Source organism: Coturnix japonica, chromosome 12 (genome assembly GCF_001577835.2).
Source record: "Coturnix japonica isolate 7356 chromosome 12, Coturnix japonica 2.1, whole genome shotgun sequence".
In the NCBI taxonomy this organism is placed as follows: domain Eukaryota; kingdom Metazoa; phylum Chordata; class Aves; order Galliformes; family Phasianidae; genus Coturnix; species Coturnix japonica.
Genome location: NC_029527.1, coordinates 7340317 through 7358355, shown reverse-complemented (window position 1 = coordinate 7358355; position 18039 = coordinate 7340317). Strand labels below are relative to the sequence as shown.

Genomic DNA, 18039 nt, shown 5'->3' with positions numbered 1-18039 from the left:
AGCAGGGGCTGCCTTGCCAGGGGGCATGTTCCAGCTGAGTGTAGCAAGGATTTTCCTGCAGGGCTCTGGAGATATCTAGCCAAGCCACACATGAAACGAGTTGCTCCCCAGACAACCCTGAGTGTAGTCAATCTTGAGCACTTCTTGCTGCTGAGATTTGGATGCTGCACGCTGCCTCTGACCACCTGTGGCAAAAGCAATGTTCTGGGGAGGTGAGGTTGGTCCACAGCAGTTTGTGTCTGGGCACAGATGGAAAGGTGATGGGCTTGCTGTCCGCAAAGCAGGCGGAGCTCTGTGATGCCAGGCAGCATCCCTTTTAATCAGATAGGATTGGAAGAACATCTTGATTCGAAAAGGGCACAATGGGTCAGATCCTGATCCAGTTTAATTTGAACATGCTGTGTTCATGCTCCTGAGGGAACAGCATGGCTCTGCATCTCATAAAAAACTGTTAGTCCTCAGCCCAGTGTGGAGCATTCTGCCTAGATGGAGTATAAGCCTGATCCTTGTGGGTCCCCTGGGACTCAGGATGTTCTGTGATATATACAAATACATACGCTGTATCTGCAGGTGCCTTCAGATAGCCAGCTAATTTGTTAGGGTATGCAAGATGGAAAAAAGGGGAGTTAGAAATCCTTCCTCCTTCTTGCAAGCCCTTTCCTTCTTACTGAAAAGGTTTAGAATCTTGGGAGCTTCTGCCTTTACTGCTACATTTGCAGGTCCTGAGTTGTATCCCATGTACTAGCATCTGTTTGTGAGTCTGCTTGTCAAATGGCAGATGCCCTCCAAGAACAGGAAATTTTACTTCCATTACATTGTATTTTTTTTTCCCCAAATCAATGCCAAAGCCACTTGGAAAGAATAGCACGTACATCATTTCTAGACCAGCATTATTTCAATTTCTCTTATAGCAGACATTGGCTGGAACTTTATCTGTCCATCTCCTGTGTGCTCACTGAAGAGCTGGCTAGAAGCTGGTTATCAAGAACTTTCACAGCACAGCAGAGCTCAAGATAAAGTGGCAATACTGGATAGTGTTACCTTGTCCTAGAGCAGACCAACCAGCTGCAGTTGAGCCAGGAGATTCATTTCTTGTGCTTATGGCTCTGTCTTTGTTCACCACAGCTGATCTGGTCAGGTGAATTCCAGCGTGCAATTGCAGAGCTATTAATACAGTATGGGAATACGTATAAGAAAGTTCTATATCTACAGTTGCAGGCAAGTAGACTGCTACCTCTTGTGCTATGCTGCATGGGGAATGCGCTCCATACTTCCTAGTGTTTTTCCATCCCCTGAGATACTACACCACTTAACAATGTAGAACCAAAATTGGATCAGACTTCTGCTGTATTTTGTATCTATTATGCAGTTCATGCTGCCGTGACTGATTTAATGTCTCCATTATCATGGAGCACTGGTCTGCCAATGACTCCAGCCATCCAGCACAGTCCTCAGCCATAACTAAATGTCTTCAGGGAGCCTCAAGGGGCTGCTGAGCACTGCATCTTTAGAGCAAAGGCTCCTTGGAAGCAGGCTGTGCTGCTTTCCGCTCATCTCACAAGGCACTCCCCTCTAAAGGAAAGGAGAAGTGGGTTATGGGGGAAACCTAGAGAAGCTGCCAGCTTCTCTTCTGGGTTGTTTGGTGCTCAGGGAGACTTGAAAATAACAGTTCTGCATAAAAGATGTAGAAGATCTTCAGTCTCATCAAACCATGCAGAAACACAGCTGTAGGAGTGCCAGCAGTCCCCATAAGACAGTGCATGTTTATTCCCGGGGTCAACAAATACTAGCCTTCTTCAGATGCAGGTTGCTCCCTCTGCCCTGCAGTTGATTACATCCCAGCTTAGCCAACTGCTATGGAACTGCTATGGACTTTCTCTCAAAGAAACACTGAGCTTTCCAGTTTAGCAAGGAAAAGCATAACCTATGAAGTATAACCTCTGAACTACTCAGGGCTTCTTCCAGAGAAGACACTTTGTTCACTGAGGGTCCAGCACTCCCTCTAAATGCTATCTCAGGTTCCTGTACAAGGAAGAAAAGCCAGTGGGATCTGGGCATCGAGAGTGCTAGTAGGCCTTCATTACCCTGAATAGCATCATCTGGGTTCATCACCCACACCCATGGCCCAAGTGCTCTATTTAAGCTCCATCTGGGAGTAGAAATATTACTGTTCATCTCTGCTGGGCTTTAGCCTGTTTATACTTTTATTCCTGTAAAAAATCTCGAGCAAATCTGAGGTTTGCCTACTCTTTTATCTTGTTTTCTGTATTTTTGCAGATTTTTCCATCTCTCTACAACATTTTCCAGAAGGGCATGTAGGCTCTGCTTAGGAACTGAGTTTCTAAGCTCAATGCAGAAATAAAGGTTGTTTTTTAATGTCATGCAGAAACCCAGCTCAAATGATGTGAAATAGCCTCAAGAGATCACATCCTTCCTGGCTGGGAGTTCAGTAGTTACCCCTCATGCCATCTGAATGCTGTGACCAACTCTCTGCATGCTTGCTGTAAATCAGTAATGGAATTGGGTTGTTCATCCTCTAGAGTGGGGAGCTCTGTCCCTGTAATGTGAAGGAACTAGCTTTGGCTTTCAGCTGGAGAGCTGACTGCCACCTTGCCTCAGGTGGCTCTCTTAAAGGTTATTCTGGCCCCTTAATCAAATTCAATATAGCTTTGTTTTCGTCTGCCCTCTAGGAGTCCGCTGAGGTTTGCTGTCAGAGCCTGCTGCAGGAGAACGGCCTGGCTATTAATGCAGCAATCGGCTCTGCTTTAGTGAGGAGAGAAATGCAGACCATCAGGGAGGGGAAGCAGCAGGGGACATGTGAAAACTGGGAGAAAAAGTAAAGCACTCATGCTTGCTTTTCCACCACATTGGATCAGGAGATGGGAAGCAAGCAGGACTGGTAACAGCGCTGTGTCCCAGGTGAGCAGCGTGCCCTAAGGGGAGGAAGCTGGTGCAGATATAGTGGCTCAGACTGATATAGAAAATCTTGCTCCCACTCCTGGGCTCTCTGTGGAGCAGATTCAGTTTCCCTCTAATTCCAGCACATCCTGGAAGGATCCAACTGCTCCAGGTTTCTCCTCTCAAAGTGTTTATTATATGTGTTTCCCAGCGTGATTTTGGAGGAGAGCAGAAACCACAGAGCAGCTGCATGGCTGGGCTATGTAAGAACAGTGGGTACCCATCCCTTCTTGGTTCTGTCAGAATGCTTCAGAATTCCAGCATTAAAAAGGCTAACTCAGCAAACAAGCTTATATAAAGCTTGCCAGAGACTCTGAAATAAATTCACATCATAATAAGGGAGAGGTTAAATCCTTCCTTGTGCCTCAGAAAGGAGGGGCAGGACAGTCTCAAGCCCTCCCCTCAAGGTGGAACAAGGTGCCAAAAAGCTGCTCAGCCTCACAGCAGATGGGGTTAAACCACTTGGTGTACCACAAACCTGCTGTGTCACCGAGTCTCTGTCCCAAGAAGCCAGCAATCAAAGTCACCGGGCAAGGTCTGAAAGTAGCTTATTTTCCTTCACCTGCTGTAATAATGGCCACAGATAGTTTTCTATTGTATGGACTTTTGTGAGTGGGCAAACAACAGAGGGTTAAACTTTTTCCCTAATGATACTGACATCTTACATTTCTAACACTGTAAGAGCTTAACATCTGACTGTGTATTTGTTCTGCTTATTGCTTATTTTCTTTCTCTGCTGAGCAAGGGCAATAGATCACTTTCATCTTTGTAGGTGAGTTCAGTTTTGCTGTATTTAGGAGAACAAAACTTAACAGCGTATTTCAAATTGATGCATTGCTTTTGTCTTTAAAAAAAAACCCAAAAACTGGAGCTTCAGAACAAAATCTATTTCTGCGGAGATTAGACTTGTGCTTAATTTATTTTTAATTAACAAGTTGGAGGCACCAAATTCTTCCCCTTAGCTATCACTTCATTCCTCTACTTCGGTAGCATTTGTTTGCAAGTATTGTGGAACACAACGTGACCCTTGCATTGAAATCAGAAAGCTGGTTGAATTTCCTGAAGGCAAAAGCTGTTACGGTAACTTACAGGGAGAGACAGCAGAAGGATTTCCAGTTGTGCCAGCCTAAAATACACGCTTCCTTTTTGATTCCCTCTAATAGACGTAACTGTGAAATTGAACAATTTTGAAGGAGAACAGAGAAGCGCAGATAATGGTAATACCTAGAAAAGTTTCTCCTGCTATCACTTTTCTCAATGGCTTTGAAGCAGCTATAAAAAGCATTTAGTGCAATTGCAAAGCCCCTTTTACCAACACTCTGAACATCATTGGAGAACAAACCTCAGGTAGGGGGGCTGGAGAAGATCAAAGGAGAAATGGCAAGCTGTTGCCTATAAAGCTGTCAATACCTTGGGAGAGCTGAGCCAGCCATCCCTATTTGAGGCTGTATAACATGGGCTGGGCTGTGTTTCAGTTCGTGCCATTTCTAAAGAGCTCAGCTGCTGCTCATCCCTCCTGGCTGCTCTGTGCTTTGCTGGCTGATGCATGTTACCTCTAATTTTAATTCATTTTCTTGTCTAAGATACATCTTCTCATTTCATATTCCCTTTTTCTCGATGTATAATATCAAAATGAACCCAAGGAGCACCATGAGCCTCATAGGAGCACACTGCTGTTCCTGCATGGTTCCCTTTCCCCTGATGCGAGGCCGTGTAATTCATGAGGGCGTCTCAGCGCTTCCTTTGATGCCATTGGGCTGCTGGAGACACTGGATCCAGTTTCTAAGATTCAGGGGCTGGATGTGGCAGGGTCAGGAGATCTGAAAGGCTCTTAGTTACTCGCTCATAGTAAGCCACCTGCACGCTGAGACAGCCAAATTACCAGCAGAAAAGTGAAAAATGACAAGAGCATTCATTAAATGCCATGCATGGGCTAGAGCCTGAGTGCACTGAGGGGTTTTTATCTCAGCAAAGGACTAAGCGGCGGCTCAGAAGTTCCTGCTGCATTTCCTGCTCGGTGGGGGCTGGGGGCTGCATTGATTCTGGAATAAAAAGGACTTTCAGAGTGCTGGAGGATGTGGTCCAAAAGAAGCCAAAAGCGAGTGCTTTGGTTCATGCCTGCTGGCTTGGCTTTGCTGTGCTGGGTAATGGGTGCTGCCAGCACATCACCTGCCCTTATGGGGTAACTGCTGCATGGGGCTGGGTGGTACTGATTGTACCAAAGACCTGGGCCTGGTTGTTTTGTCTCACTAGAATCATAAAGGTTGGAAAAGACCTCTAAGGACATCAAGTTCAACCACCCACCTACCACCACCACTAAGTCATGTCTCTCAGTGCCACATATACATGTTTTTTGAACACCTCCAGGGATGGTGACTCCACCACCTCCCTGGGCAGCCCATGACAGTGCCCCACCACTCTCTCAGAGGAGCTTTTCCTAACATCCAACCTGAACCTGTGACTCGAGGCCATTCCCTCTCATTCCTTTAGGAGGGTGTGCTGGGCCTTGGCTCGTGATAGTAAAAAAATACCCTCAGGTTTCAGAAGATTCACTCTTCAACCAAAGAACATTCAGTTCTTCAGAATAAAAACACACCTTTACCTGGGGGATAGTGTGAAGGCATCTGGTGAGGCCACGGCAGCGCTGCTGCCTCCTCACACAGATCATGAGGTGTTTGATTTTGGCATTACCTGCTCTCCTGGCGCTGCGTGATGAGAGAAAATTAATTTGGAACCAAAGAAAAAGGTGATTTTCACAGCGATCGCTGCGAGGGGAAGCTTGGAAACACCAGTGGAAAGGGACTGATGCGATTCTGTGTCCTTTGCCTTGGAGTCTCGTTGTATTTGCAGCCCGGTGACACTCGGGACCAGGTCTTTAATGTGTGGCCGTTCTGTGGCGGCACCGCGGGGGGGCAGGTCACCGTCCGCCCTCGCACGCAGCCGCCGGGGCTCGTTGTGTGGCGAGGCGCGAGGGGCCGCCTCGGAACGTTCCCCCGCCCTCGGAGCGGCGGCAGGAGGCGGCGCCGGGCGGCGGGATGCAGCGCGGGGCCGGGCGGCGGGCGGGCGAGGCGGCGACGAGGGGCAGAGCCCGGCGGGCTGCGGGGCGGCCCCGCTCCCCGTGAAGAGGCGGCGCGGCAGGGCAGCGGCCGCCGCCATGCAGCCGTTGCACCGAGCGCTGCTGCCGCTCCTCCTGGCCACCGGTGAGTGAAGGATGGGAGCGGGGGGGGCCGAGCGGTGCCGGCGGTGGGTGTGGGCCGTCCTTCCCTTTGGGTGGCCCCGAGCATCGCGGTGCCACGGGATGTGTGTTGTGTCTTCCCTTGGTACCAAGCAGCGTAACTCGCGGTGCTGGCTGCCGTCCCCTGGGCACCAGCACCCCATGAGGGTAGCGAGCCGCCCCCAGGCATAGAGTCCCTAGTGTGGGTCGGCTGTTGCTCCCCGTAGGATTCGGTCACGGTGTACATCGCCCGCTGCTCTCCCCAATGCTCCGGCACCTTGCTGCCCCCAAACCGCTCTCAGTTGGACGGACGGCATCTCCTGGCGCCGTGGGGGTTTTACTGCCTACCGCCAAACTGCCACAAAGGAAAGGGGAACCACAAATTGCTCCGCGTTCCCACCGAGAGCCTTGCTCTTGGAGGAGAGGTAGCGTGCCAGGGAACGGCAATGGAGTGCAGGAATAATTGCGCTCGGAATAGTTGAGAGGGCTGAGCTCCTGTTTTTAAATGATCTGGGGAGATTTCCCAACAAAGGGCTTCGGGACTCGTGAGGCTGGGATTGCGCTCTCCCTCCCCACCACCATCTCTTTTGTACCGAAATCTGGTTTGAGTGAGGCTGAGGAGCAGGAGTTCAGAACAGGGACAGCTCAAGTGTGGGGGAGTCTTTGTCTTGAGTCATTCTGGCAGGGAGGGAAGGGCTCATTTCCCAACCAGTCTCTGTCTTCCAGCACGACCGAGCTGTGATACAGTGACACGCAGCCCCCCGCCGTGCCCATCTCATTACCCCAGTCTCCTGAAAACGTTTGTGGGGGAATGTGCCATCTGTAAGCTCTGCGGAAATGCTCTGCCCCTGAACGGCTGTACGGTGCTTCACCCCTGTGGTCCGGGGCTCCCTAAAGAGAAGGGATAAAGCCTTTTAGGTTTGCAAACAATAGTGAGCTTAAAGAGCAAAACGGATCAGAAAACCTGTTGTGGTGCTGTGCCAATACTTTGTGGCACCGATGCAATAAGCTGTGCCTGAGCTGAGCCGGGAAATGCCTCTGTGGGTTTCTGGAGGCTGGCTGTGCATGTTAGGGGCACAGCTGGCCAAAGTCCTTTGGCTGCATCTCATCACCTGTGCTCCCTATTCCTGCCAACCATCCTCTGAGCAATGTGCATGGAGAGAACCTGCTGAATTCTCGCCCACCATTCTGTTAGCACAGCCTGGCCCCGTCCCCATTGCTCGAAAGCTGCATTTGCTCTGTGGAGGATGGACAGTGACCTCATGGTGGTTTTAAAATCTGGCGGCCAAAAGGACTACAGCTGATGCTGCTGTGCTGAGGGAGTGTTTCCTCTTCTGCTGAGACTGATGGAAACTTTCTAGTGTTGCTATCCAGCTGGGGATGATACAGAGATTTGGGTTCTTGGATTTATGTGATCTCTCTGCTTCCTTAGCAGGGAGGCATAGAGATGGGAGGCAAGGCTCAGTTCCTAATCCAGTGAAACTAGTAATCCTGGTGGGGTGTGGTGGTTTTGGTGGGCTGGACTTGGTTAGCTGAGCATCTCTGGAGAGACCTGGATCCTTACCTAGATTGGGAGGAATCTCAAATTGGAGACCAAGACTGCTGAGAATTTATAAACTGAGCCCCATTTTGGTTGGCAGCTTTGCTCAGTGGTTTAGGAGCTGTTCCAGCCTGGAATAATGAAGTGCACTGTGGCCTCACTCCTCCAGTCCCTCAAGACAGGCCTGGTTAAAGCCTGAGAGCTGCAGGGGCTGATGCCTCCCTACCTGGCCAGGAGCCTCTGCGGACCTGCAGGATGGGCTGAAACACAGCATGCGCTGCAGCAGGGTCCCAGCAGTGGGCTGGGCAGTGGCAATCTGCTGGTGAAGCACGGAAACACCTTCACAGGCTCCTGGTATCTGAAGCCCTTTGCTTTTGCAATTAGGAAAACGATGTGGTTAAAAGCAGAGGGAGGGAAGAGGGAAGTGGTCTTTTCCCTCTCATTGTCCCCTGAGGTGCTTGTCTGCATACGGGCTATTTATTATTATTTTTTTTCCCTTCTGCTCACTTAGAAGATTCGTTAACACTGCGTGAATGAGCCTGAGCTGAGGGACTATAAATCAGGATGGATGAAAATTCCCTGTAGTCAATTTTTCCTTGGCCTCTTCAGTGCCATAAGGAAATGTTCATTTAATTATAGGCATCAGGGGTAGAAATAACTATATTAAGCCCTCAGGGGGAAGCTGCAGGCAGAAAGCTACACATCAGAGCACACAAAAGTTTTTCCCCTCTGCTCAGCGTGGGAAGATGCTCCGGTGTTTTGCAGGTAAATAAAGTGAGCAGCAGCAACAAAAGTGGCCGTGGTGAGAGGGGCTGCATGAAGGTGCATCGTAGCCCACGACTGGCACACGGGTGAGCTTGCTTCCAGTCCTCGCCAGCAGCTGAAACACGTAATCCCAAAAGAATGGAGAGATGCTATTTGTCAGCCACACGAGCACAGCCCAGTCAGAGTCATGCAGAGACAGCTGACACGTGTGCCGGTTTGTGTGGGGGGCCAGAGATGCTGGCAAGGAAGATGTGCCCTAATGATGCTGGTGCTGAGCCTCACTGCCTGGTGAGTTTCAGTGTTCCTTTGGCTGAGCTGGATATCAAAGGCTTTTGATACGTTTTGGCCACACCTGAAGGGATGTCCGCTGTGTGGTAGCACTTGCTCTGCCCAGGCAGGGGGGCTCAAAGACGGAGCAGCCACGCGCCTTCATTTGGTGTGCTGGAAATCAGACCCAGCTCCATGTGCTGCACAGTCCAGATCGAGACTGAGCAAGAAGTGTGAGCCTGGCAAGGTGGATTTTTGGCAGACAGTTGAGATGTTTTGGGCCTGTGAGAGGGCAAAGCAATCTGTGGGCTGTGTTGTTTTTCCCTACATCAGTGGCTTTCATCTACGGTTTGTTAACCCCTGGGGGCCTGTGGGCTGCTTTGAGAGAGGAGCTAGGAAAGGTAACAGAGAAGTAAATTCACTTCTCCTGTTTGCAGCTGCCTTCCTGGTGCCGTTTCCCCAGGGGCTGCATCTCCCCCTGAGCTGGGAACTGCCGCTGTTTGTAGTGAGAGGCGCGGAGGAGAGCAGACGTTGCAGCAGTGGAGGAGGGAAGTGTGAAGGCTCCGAGACGATGCAGGAGGGAGCGAAGGCAAACAGTCTGGGAGACTGAAACCGAGCACGGTTGTGATCCTGGCGTCAGTGGCTGACTGAGGGGGGAAGATGGGCTCAGCTGAATTGCTGTAACCTTATTCTGTAGTGTCACTCCTGTGGAGATGGGTGGTGGTGCTTGGAGCTGTCTTGCTGTTACTGGTGATAAGGATGGGAGAGCTGATGCTTCATGAAGCTGGGCTGAGGATCCCTGCGTCCCTGGAGGTCAGGTCTCAGTGCACATCTGCAGTCATCACTAGAAGCAGGTGCTGCTTGGGGTAGTGCCAGCGTTGTACCTGGGTCTTTGTGCTGTAGGTGTTTATCTGCTGAAATGTCAGGGGAGCAAATGTTTGCAGTCCTTGCAAATGGCAAGGGAGCGTGCGTGCTCAATATGTGCAGCCATGCATGCGCTGAGCCCCAGTGTTTGAGCTCTCTGATTCTGCTAACTGTAAAGATCTATAAAAGCAGAAAGATGCTTGGCACAACTACTGTGTGCTTTAAGATCTCCTAAAGAGTTTTGAGGTCTTCTTCAGTTATGCCTGGTCACCTTCTCTTCAATTAGAGCAGGATCTGCATGTGCTCCTGCATTGCCTTTCCCACTGCTTAGCAAGGCACATTAGGGCCATGGGAGGGTGAATTGCTGCAAGGGATGCAGGGTGAGGGACCTGCTTGCTGACAGTACCCAGGAGGATGGCAGTCTGATCTTGTTTTCTGAAGCCCTAATTAGAAATATTGTCGGAGATTAGGGGCCCTGGCTGAATTTGTGAGTGGTCTGATGCAGTGTGTGAGCAGCAACAGGGCTGGGTGGGAGCTGGGCTGGGGTTGTAGCTGTAACTAAATAGCACCAAAGAGATTTCTGTCTGTTACATGGCTGGCATTTGTGCTTCTCTGTGCAAGCTGTGCAATCAGTGACTCCAGGTGAGAGCAGGGGAATCAGCTGGGACAGCCCACAGCTGAACAGCATTCAGCCTCTCCACTTCCTCCACTGTCTGCGGCTGGGATCCTTTTTTGTTATTTCAATTAGCTGTGTGTTTTTTCATGTTCTTCAAGCAAGCTTTGTGCATTGGCTGTTCTGCCCCTGGGCCTCTCTCCTCCCTGCCCTCAGGCCTTGCTCCCCAGCTTTTCCTGGAGGTGGTCTGGAGGAGGGAATATCCCTGGCAGATGCTTCCCTCATCTGGTCATTGTGTTTCTGTCCTAACGATTATCAACAAATGACCCATTCCTGACCCATCTCTCCTACAAAATAATGTTGTTTGATAACTGCTGGGTTTGGGCTGGGCTTGAAAGGAAGGTCAACAGCAGCAGGGCCAGATGGATGTTGTTGTGGCTGCTGCATTGGCAATATGGAGATGCCCTGACCCCTCCTCCGTATATACCTGCCTGGGTGGTATTGTACAGGCAGGCTCTGCTAGTTGGTGCTGAGAGCCAAGAACATCAGAGCTTGTGTTCAGGCAAATGCTTTTCCTCTCAAGAAGGGCTGATCTTGACTGGTGGTGGTGTGTTATGGTTGCAGCACCCAAGGAGAGCTAAATCCAGTTTATCCAGCTGGGGAGAGGGGTGAACTGGTGGGCACTCAAGTCCATGTGATTGATGTATTGTGGAATGTTGGTATATTTCCTTGGAGATAAAACTGAGGTTTGCTTGTTGTTAATCAAAAAGCAAGACAATTTTAAAGGCTATTTGACACAGTCACAGTTAGCTTCCATTCCATATCCCCAAATCCCTCCTCTAATTTCAGCTGGATACAGAAATAACTGATTTCCTCTTTCACTTCTAGCCCCATTCAATAGGCCAACTGGGAGCTTTTAAACAGCTGCCCCATCCTGTGGAGAGCTGGCTTGCCTTCTGCCAAAGGGATAAAGTCCTTCTTGACTGTCTAGCATAGAAAATACTTTGGGGTTCTTCTAGAATTGCTCAGAAACACGAAGCTGCTTTTATTCACATCACTTTGGGAGATAGGTTGAACATATTCTTTTCTCAGATTTATTTATTTTTTTTGTGCCACTGAGCAAAGCTCCTCCATCTGCCTTGCCTGGGCTGGTATGTCACATCCTCAGCTATGCTGAACAGAGCAAACCTCACTGCTGTGAATTGGAGCCCTTTTCTGAGGCACTGGTGGGATCAGCAACCAGCAAACTCATTCCATGCCTGTGCTCCAGGCTGGCGCTTTTCCAGCTGCCTTGGAAAGGTAACGCTGCAGTATTACTCTTATTGAAATCTCCCCCATTCCCTTCCTTGCAGAGGTGAAGCATCTTGAGCAAGGTCACTGCTCCCTCCACATCTTGCATCTGACCGTGCTGGCAGCTGGAGAGCTGGGGAGTTTGCAGCCAGTGCAGGAGCTTCTGTGCTGCTCCTGCTGCACGCTCCCTGCCTTTGTTCCCTCTCTCAGCTCTGCTTACCTCTCCTACTTTCTCTCCTTCCTCGCCCCTCCTTTCTGTGAGCTGGGCAGTGTTGATTCCCCTGCTTACATCCTTGCCATTTCACGAAGGCTGACTGCCCTCTTTAGCATGCAGAGCCTCATCTCCTCCAGGTTACACAGAGGTGCCGCAAAAATAGAAACGAGAGACAAACGCCCCATTGAAGCAGCTGGCGAGTCCTGGCTCGGTTCCCTGCTCCCTCCCATCTACAGTCACAGGGTTTTATTCGTTTGTGTTTCTTTTTTCCTTACTGATTGATATGCCTTTTAATATACCAGACTGGGAGGCTGATGGAAGTCGCCTGATCTCCATTCCTCATCCTATGAGGAAAATGGCCATTCACTGATTCCTTGGGTTATATTTCGTGACTCTGCTTCCCTGCCTTCTGTTCAGCTTGTGCTTTGATTCTTTCTTTGCCTCGGAGTTGACAGCTGCACTGAGCTCCTTTATCAGATGCTTGGAAGAGAGGGGGGGAAGGTGGCAAATCATTGTTGCCTCAAACCCAGCATCTGGGCTGTTACCACTGTTGCTGTAGAAGGTACAAAGTGGAAAAGGTTCTCAGTGGTGTTTGGGTTGGTGCTGGACAGGGGGTTCCCCCAGGCCAACCTCTGTGCCATATGCTTGTGGGTCAGGCCCCAAGCTGATTTCCCTACCCTAGATCCACTCCAGGAAAACCTGGCTTGTTCAGGCCGTGCCCATTAGTGACTCACTCTTAGTGATGAGATGGTGTAGTTTTATCTTGGGCTGAGGAGAGCCGAGTAGCTCAGTAAACAAGATAATGCAGCTTAGGGGGTTTAAACTGCATAAACATTTCAGAGTTAAATGAGGGTATACAAAGTCCCAGGGCCTGAGCTTCCCAGAGGAATGGGATTAGCTCTCTGGGTCTCCAGCCTCATCTGCCATTAGGTGTTTGTTGTAGGGTGTTCAGATGGGCTGTGGCCTGAATGATGTGTGGATGGTGGAAACAGAATGGCTTGAGCCATCTTTGGAGCTGGCACACAGCTGTGCCTTGAGGCTTTGCCTACCTGGCTTCAAGTGGTGTGGCTGGAAAGCTGGAGAGTCACATCAGCCACATCTGTGTTCATACGAGGTGGAGGAAATGGAGGCATTGGGACAGATGAAGAGCTGAAGTTAGGATCAAGCTGTGAGTTTTGCCCCCAGCTACACCAAATTTTCCACGTGGCCTTGGACCTGCTGTAATCTCTCTCATCCTTCATCTCCACTTTTCTTGATAACTTTGAGAACAGTGTTCCCTTCCTCCCCTCCACTGCTCTCTGTCATATTTGCTTAAGCTGTGAGCTCCTCCAGATAAGTGCTGTCTCTGGCTCAGCTGTACAGGTCTCTGTTAGCGATGCAGACACTGCCAGGTGTCTTATGTCAGGTCAGGAAAGCCTTGGCTCCAGTGCTTCCGAGCCTGCTGGGCACCATTGAAGCAGGACAGGGCTGGCCCGGCTGGGGCTCTCTGGACCACTGCTCTGCAAGTTCTCATTTCCAGCTGCAGCCATCACTCTGTGTGTTGCTCTCTGGGAGTCAGCCTGTCTGCAGGGATGTCCAGGGTGCCTTGTTTAGCCCCATGGTGCTGTGGTAGCCTCCTGCCCCTGTGATGCTCAGCCTCCTCTGCCATTTGCTTTTTGTTGCTGTGTTGGCCTCAGCTGATCTTGCCTTGGATCAATAAAACAAACAAATGAGACAGAGAAGTGCAGAAGCTGGGCTCAAGTGAATATGGGAAAGAGTAACCAATATTGGTTTTTGTTCAGTTCAGAGCATTGCAGAAATAGATTGAGAAGGTCAGAGCAAGCACGATGGATTTCTGGGCTTCCAGCATTCCCAGGACACGATTGGTAACCAACCTGGCAAGTGAGCAGCAATCTCAAAGTATATTTTTGCACTAAGAAGCCAATGCTTTCAGTGAAAGCACAAGGGTAGGCCATCATCTGCCACCTCATAACTTTTCTTGGTACTTGCACTGATCTGAATTTGTCCTCCTTGGATGTGGTGCCATAGGACACAATAGTGGGAAGGAACCTTAGGAAGTTGCCCAGTCAGTGTCCTTGGCTGAAGGCAGACTCAGCTCTGCCTAACTCATTTCAGGCCACGTGTATCCAAATCTGCATGCAGCATTCAGATGATGTCTCAGCATTCCTTTATAAAATATCTGTTTCAAATGCTTCGGGACTGCAAGCACTTGGGTGTTCTGGTGATACCTCAGAGCTCTTTCTGATACAGGTGTTTGTCCTCTTAAGATGTTTTTAATGGTTGATTTCCTATCTTATATCAGAGAATGGCTGGTGCTAGTTCTCAGTGTGGTAACTTACCACTTTACAGCATTCCTTTTTTATAACAGTTCAGTTATTTCCATCCTTGGGGTCACCTGGCTCTAGTACAGTCTTTCTGTGTAGTGAGGATATCTCCTAGCTTTGTTTCCTTGGCTAATTTTATGATTGTGCTCCCAATTTTTGTGCCAAGGTCACTTAAAATGTTAAACAGCACCAGATCCAAGGACAGACCTTGAGAATTGTGTCTGATAGCCTCTCTCCTGCACAAGCCTCTGTCAGTTTCCCTATAGCCAGTGCCTTACGGTTGCCTTATGATTTCTCAACAAATTGCTGTCTTTCTTTGCTTCTCTTGTAATTCTGCGTGGGCCATCGTATCAGATATTTAACTGAAGCCCAGATGGATTAGATCTGCTGCACTTCTTTTGTCTGGAAAATCAGTTATCAAAGAAAGATACCAAATTAGTCTTCATTTTGGCTTATTCAATTAGTTCAGTTCACTGAGTAGTTCATTTAAAACCGAGGAACTGAGTATGAGCTGAGGAAGCAGGAAAGCTTGTCTTTTTTTTCTTTTTTTTTTTTTTTTGCTTTTAATCTATGAATAAAAATCAGCTGTGAAAGAATGAGATCCTCTAGTTTTAATGTGCTGAGGAACAGAGGGCTGGGAAGCGATTGGTTCAGTTCACCCGAATTAGTTACTTCTCTTGCTTAACAAAACTGCTTTAAATGCAAAGCATGTTATGGGAAATGTAGTTTTTCCTTATGTCTCTATACTTATGGTGGTATTTATTGGTTGAATAACGCTAACTTCCAGATGCTGTTTGCTTGCATTTTGATTGAAGTTTGATATACATGTGAATGTACCTTGACACAAATCACAGTTCAAGTCTCATCTGGGAATCGAGAAGTGTCAGTCAAACTTTCTAATATGTAAAATAGAAATACCAAGTATATAATCGTTTAAACAAAAGTGTTAAACGTCACCTGCCTCCCTGCTGAACGTCTGGTAGTTTTTTGCTGTTAATTTGCCTTAATCCTTACCTGTGATAGTCAGCTTATTCTTAGGAAAACAAAAAGTGTGAATGCAAAACTAAGTTCAAATCAATGGCTTAAAAATAGATTTCCAAACTGCTGATTTAAAACATGATTAATATTGATGATTTAAATAATTTTGGTTTAAATCAATCCCTCTGCATATAATACAGCTGCAGACTGGGAGCGCTAGGATGAAATCTTGGCTGGTTGACAGTTGAATAGGAAACTCATTGACTTGCAGAGCCAGGATTTTATGCCTTCAGTATAAGACGTTCCACCTCCTCTGCAGGCTGGATGACTAATAAGGCAGCCCATCCTTTCAAGGAGGCAAAAAGCCCCCAGCAGGGTGCCCCATCACTACCCCACTGAAGTGCCTAAGTCTGGGTGGCTCCTTGGCACTGACTCTTCCTGGATGTGAATGCTCCTCTGTGTGTTTGTGAACATCTCCCCACGTAGCCTGATTCTCCTCCTCAGCTAAGAGTGAAGCCCATCTGAGGGGCAAGTTATCCCAAAGGCAGGTTGGTTTAGCAGGAGCAGGTCGTATAGAAAAGAGCAGCTTGCTGGTTGTCAGTTCCCTCTTGCTGATGTGGGTGTATTGTCACTGTGCAGGAACGTTGTGCCTCTGCCTTGCCTCCTCGGAGGAACCGACCACTGATGGCCTCACTTCAACTTCCCTGCTGGAATTTGCTGTTATGTCCCATCTGGAGGCAATGAATTCCCATGAACAAACAAGCCCCGAGACTGCAGAGCCTGATCTCATCCCTGGCTCTCTGCATGCTGCCCCAGGATCAGGCTTTGCCAGTGAGGAGAACGAGGAGTCCAAGATCTTACAGCCTCCACAGTACTTCTGGGAAGATGGGGGAGAGCTCAACGAATCCAGCCTGGACTTGGGACCAGCAACAGGTAGGCTGTTCGTACCACATTCTTTCCCTCTGCCAGGGCTCTGGGGAGGCAAAGGGATACAAGGATCTGTCTTCCTGCTTTGACATAACTCTCCCTAAGAGGGGCTGAGATTAAACGTCAGCTCTATTTTCTCACCTCAGTGCTTGATGTGTCCCCAGTGAACCCTGAGCAAGCACAGGCTTTAAAAACCACGTTCCAGCTGAGCCTTTTCTCCTGAGCTGCTGTGAGGTTCCCCGAGCTGGGAAAAGTATTGCTTCCACCTTGTTTTCCATTAGCCTTGAGCCCTTTTTTCTTCCCCCCTCTCTCTCCCTTCCTTCCCCCCCCCCCCCTTTTCTGTTGCTGCCAATTAATTGGAATCTGAATGTCTCATGACCTGGGCTCAGAGATCAAGACCATCTTAGGATTTGGGTCCTGGTTGGATCCCCCAGGCCAAATCCTGGATTCTTCTATGTGACTTCAGTAGGGATTTGACTTGACTGAAGACAGCAGCTGCCCTACTGCCTACACTGTCCTCTGCTCCCTGTTGAGCAAATGAACTGTGTTAGCATTTCAGCTTGCTGTCTTCTTTGGGTATTTTTCACTATTGATCCCCTCAGTGGTCTCCTCCCAGATCTGTCGTTGGCTTTGAGGTGCTTGCAGGGTGAATGATGGGAGGAAGGAGGAGGCGTCTCTGCAGGGTTTCCAGTAGCTTAGGGGATTATTTTGCGTGCTCCTGCTCTTAAGTGTTATGTGAGGCATGTATTAAATGTTACCAGGGGCCAAGTCTGCAGCCCTATCCCTCCTCACTTATCCGGTATCACTGTGTCCCTCTCAGCAGGTTTGACACAGGTCTGGATTTAGAAGGCACAAGTCTTATGTTAGTCTTATCTTTATACCCGTTTCTGACCTTAAAAAGACCTGTGCTCACAGAGGGGTGAGAACTGCTGCAGTAATTAGCAGCACTATAGTTCAGGCTGCCTGCTGGGGCCCCAGGCACACTGTGGAGGGCAATGGCCTTCCCAACTTATGTCTCTGAAGCCCTTTCCTCACTGGTGTTGCCATTAAACTCAAGTAGCCATGTTCTTGCTGTCCTGCTGTTGGTGCAGCTCCTGGGTACTTAAAGTCTTGGCTGTGGGGAAGCTGTGCAGATGCTTCTTCTGTAGTGATGCTCATGGTGGATACTGTGCGTTCCCACCAGTGCATCCCTGGGACATGCTCTGGCTTAATCTCTCTCACGAGCTGGTAGTGTGCTCTGCAACGCTTTTATTTGTGTGCCAGGAGGCACCTGCATGTACTCGCGGCTCTGGATGTGACTTGGAGAACAGCATGTGCTTGTGCATTGAGAGCGAGATGCACTGGGTACCAAATCCAGCCTTGCCTCTTGCACGTGCCTCACCCCATTTGTATGCAGAACACGTTCACCTCTCTTTCCGTTCTCGCCTGCAGTGCTTCCCTACATGAACAGATGTGCTCTTTCAGCTGTCCTTTATGCGTACCCTGCCCTATCTGCTGCCCGGCACTTCAGTGCTTCCAAGCACTGTTTTTTTCCGTGACCATTGCTGTGTCCAGAGCTCATGTCTCAGTGGTATTTCAGAACCTTGGTTAATAGAGCAGTTTGAATTATTCAGGAGCTGGGAGCACGTTTCTACTTAAAATTTAATTAGAAACCTGCTGTGTGTCATTTTACAATAAAGGATATTGTAATAGCATCCCTAAATTGGGCAGCCTTCTCTGTCATGCAAAGCCTGTACATGAGACAGACATGCAACCAATGGATCTTATGTTCTGCATGTGTGACAGATGCCATGTGATACCTTGTGGAACTGTGTAATGACATCTGTTAGGTTATTTTCAAGCTATAAATCCATTAAACAGCTTTAAACAGCTGCTATTTAAAAAAAAAGAAGGAAAAAAAAAGTGTAAGTTCTCCTTACATTGGATTTCTCTCTGAATGACAGTGGAGTAGAGCCTGGTATAGCTGTTAGATCTGCCCCAGGCACAGATTTGAGACCCTGTATCAATCGAGGCAGAAAACAGGATGTTACACTTCTAGAGGGGGAAAATTCACTGCTTTGAAAGGAGACGTGTAGCCCTGGCTTC

The 18039-nt window shown here is 48.9% G+C and overlaps 1 protein-coding gene across 2 annotated transcripts in view; it reads left to right on the top strand.

The window, feature by feature from the left end:
• The first annotated feature begins 5821 nt into the window (after nucleotides 1-5821).
• The window catches only part of PODXL2 (podocalyxin like 2), a 30524-nt gene continuing 18306 nt past the window's right edge, over nucleotides 5822-18039 (top strand). The window contains exons 1-2 of one of the 2 annotated variants that reach the window (XM_015875274.2): nucleotides 5822-6158; nucleotides 15667-15960. In XM_015875274.2, coding sequence (XP_015730760.1) covers nucleotides 5837-6158; nucleotides 15667-15960 — 616 coding nt within the window. In that variant the 5' untranslated portion in view covers nucleotides 5822-5836. Of the gene's footprint in view, nucleotides 6159-8670; nucleotides 8766-15666; nucleotides 15961-18039 lie in introns of those variants that run through there. The other variant, XM_015875275.2, reaches the window with a different exon arrangement.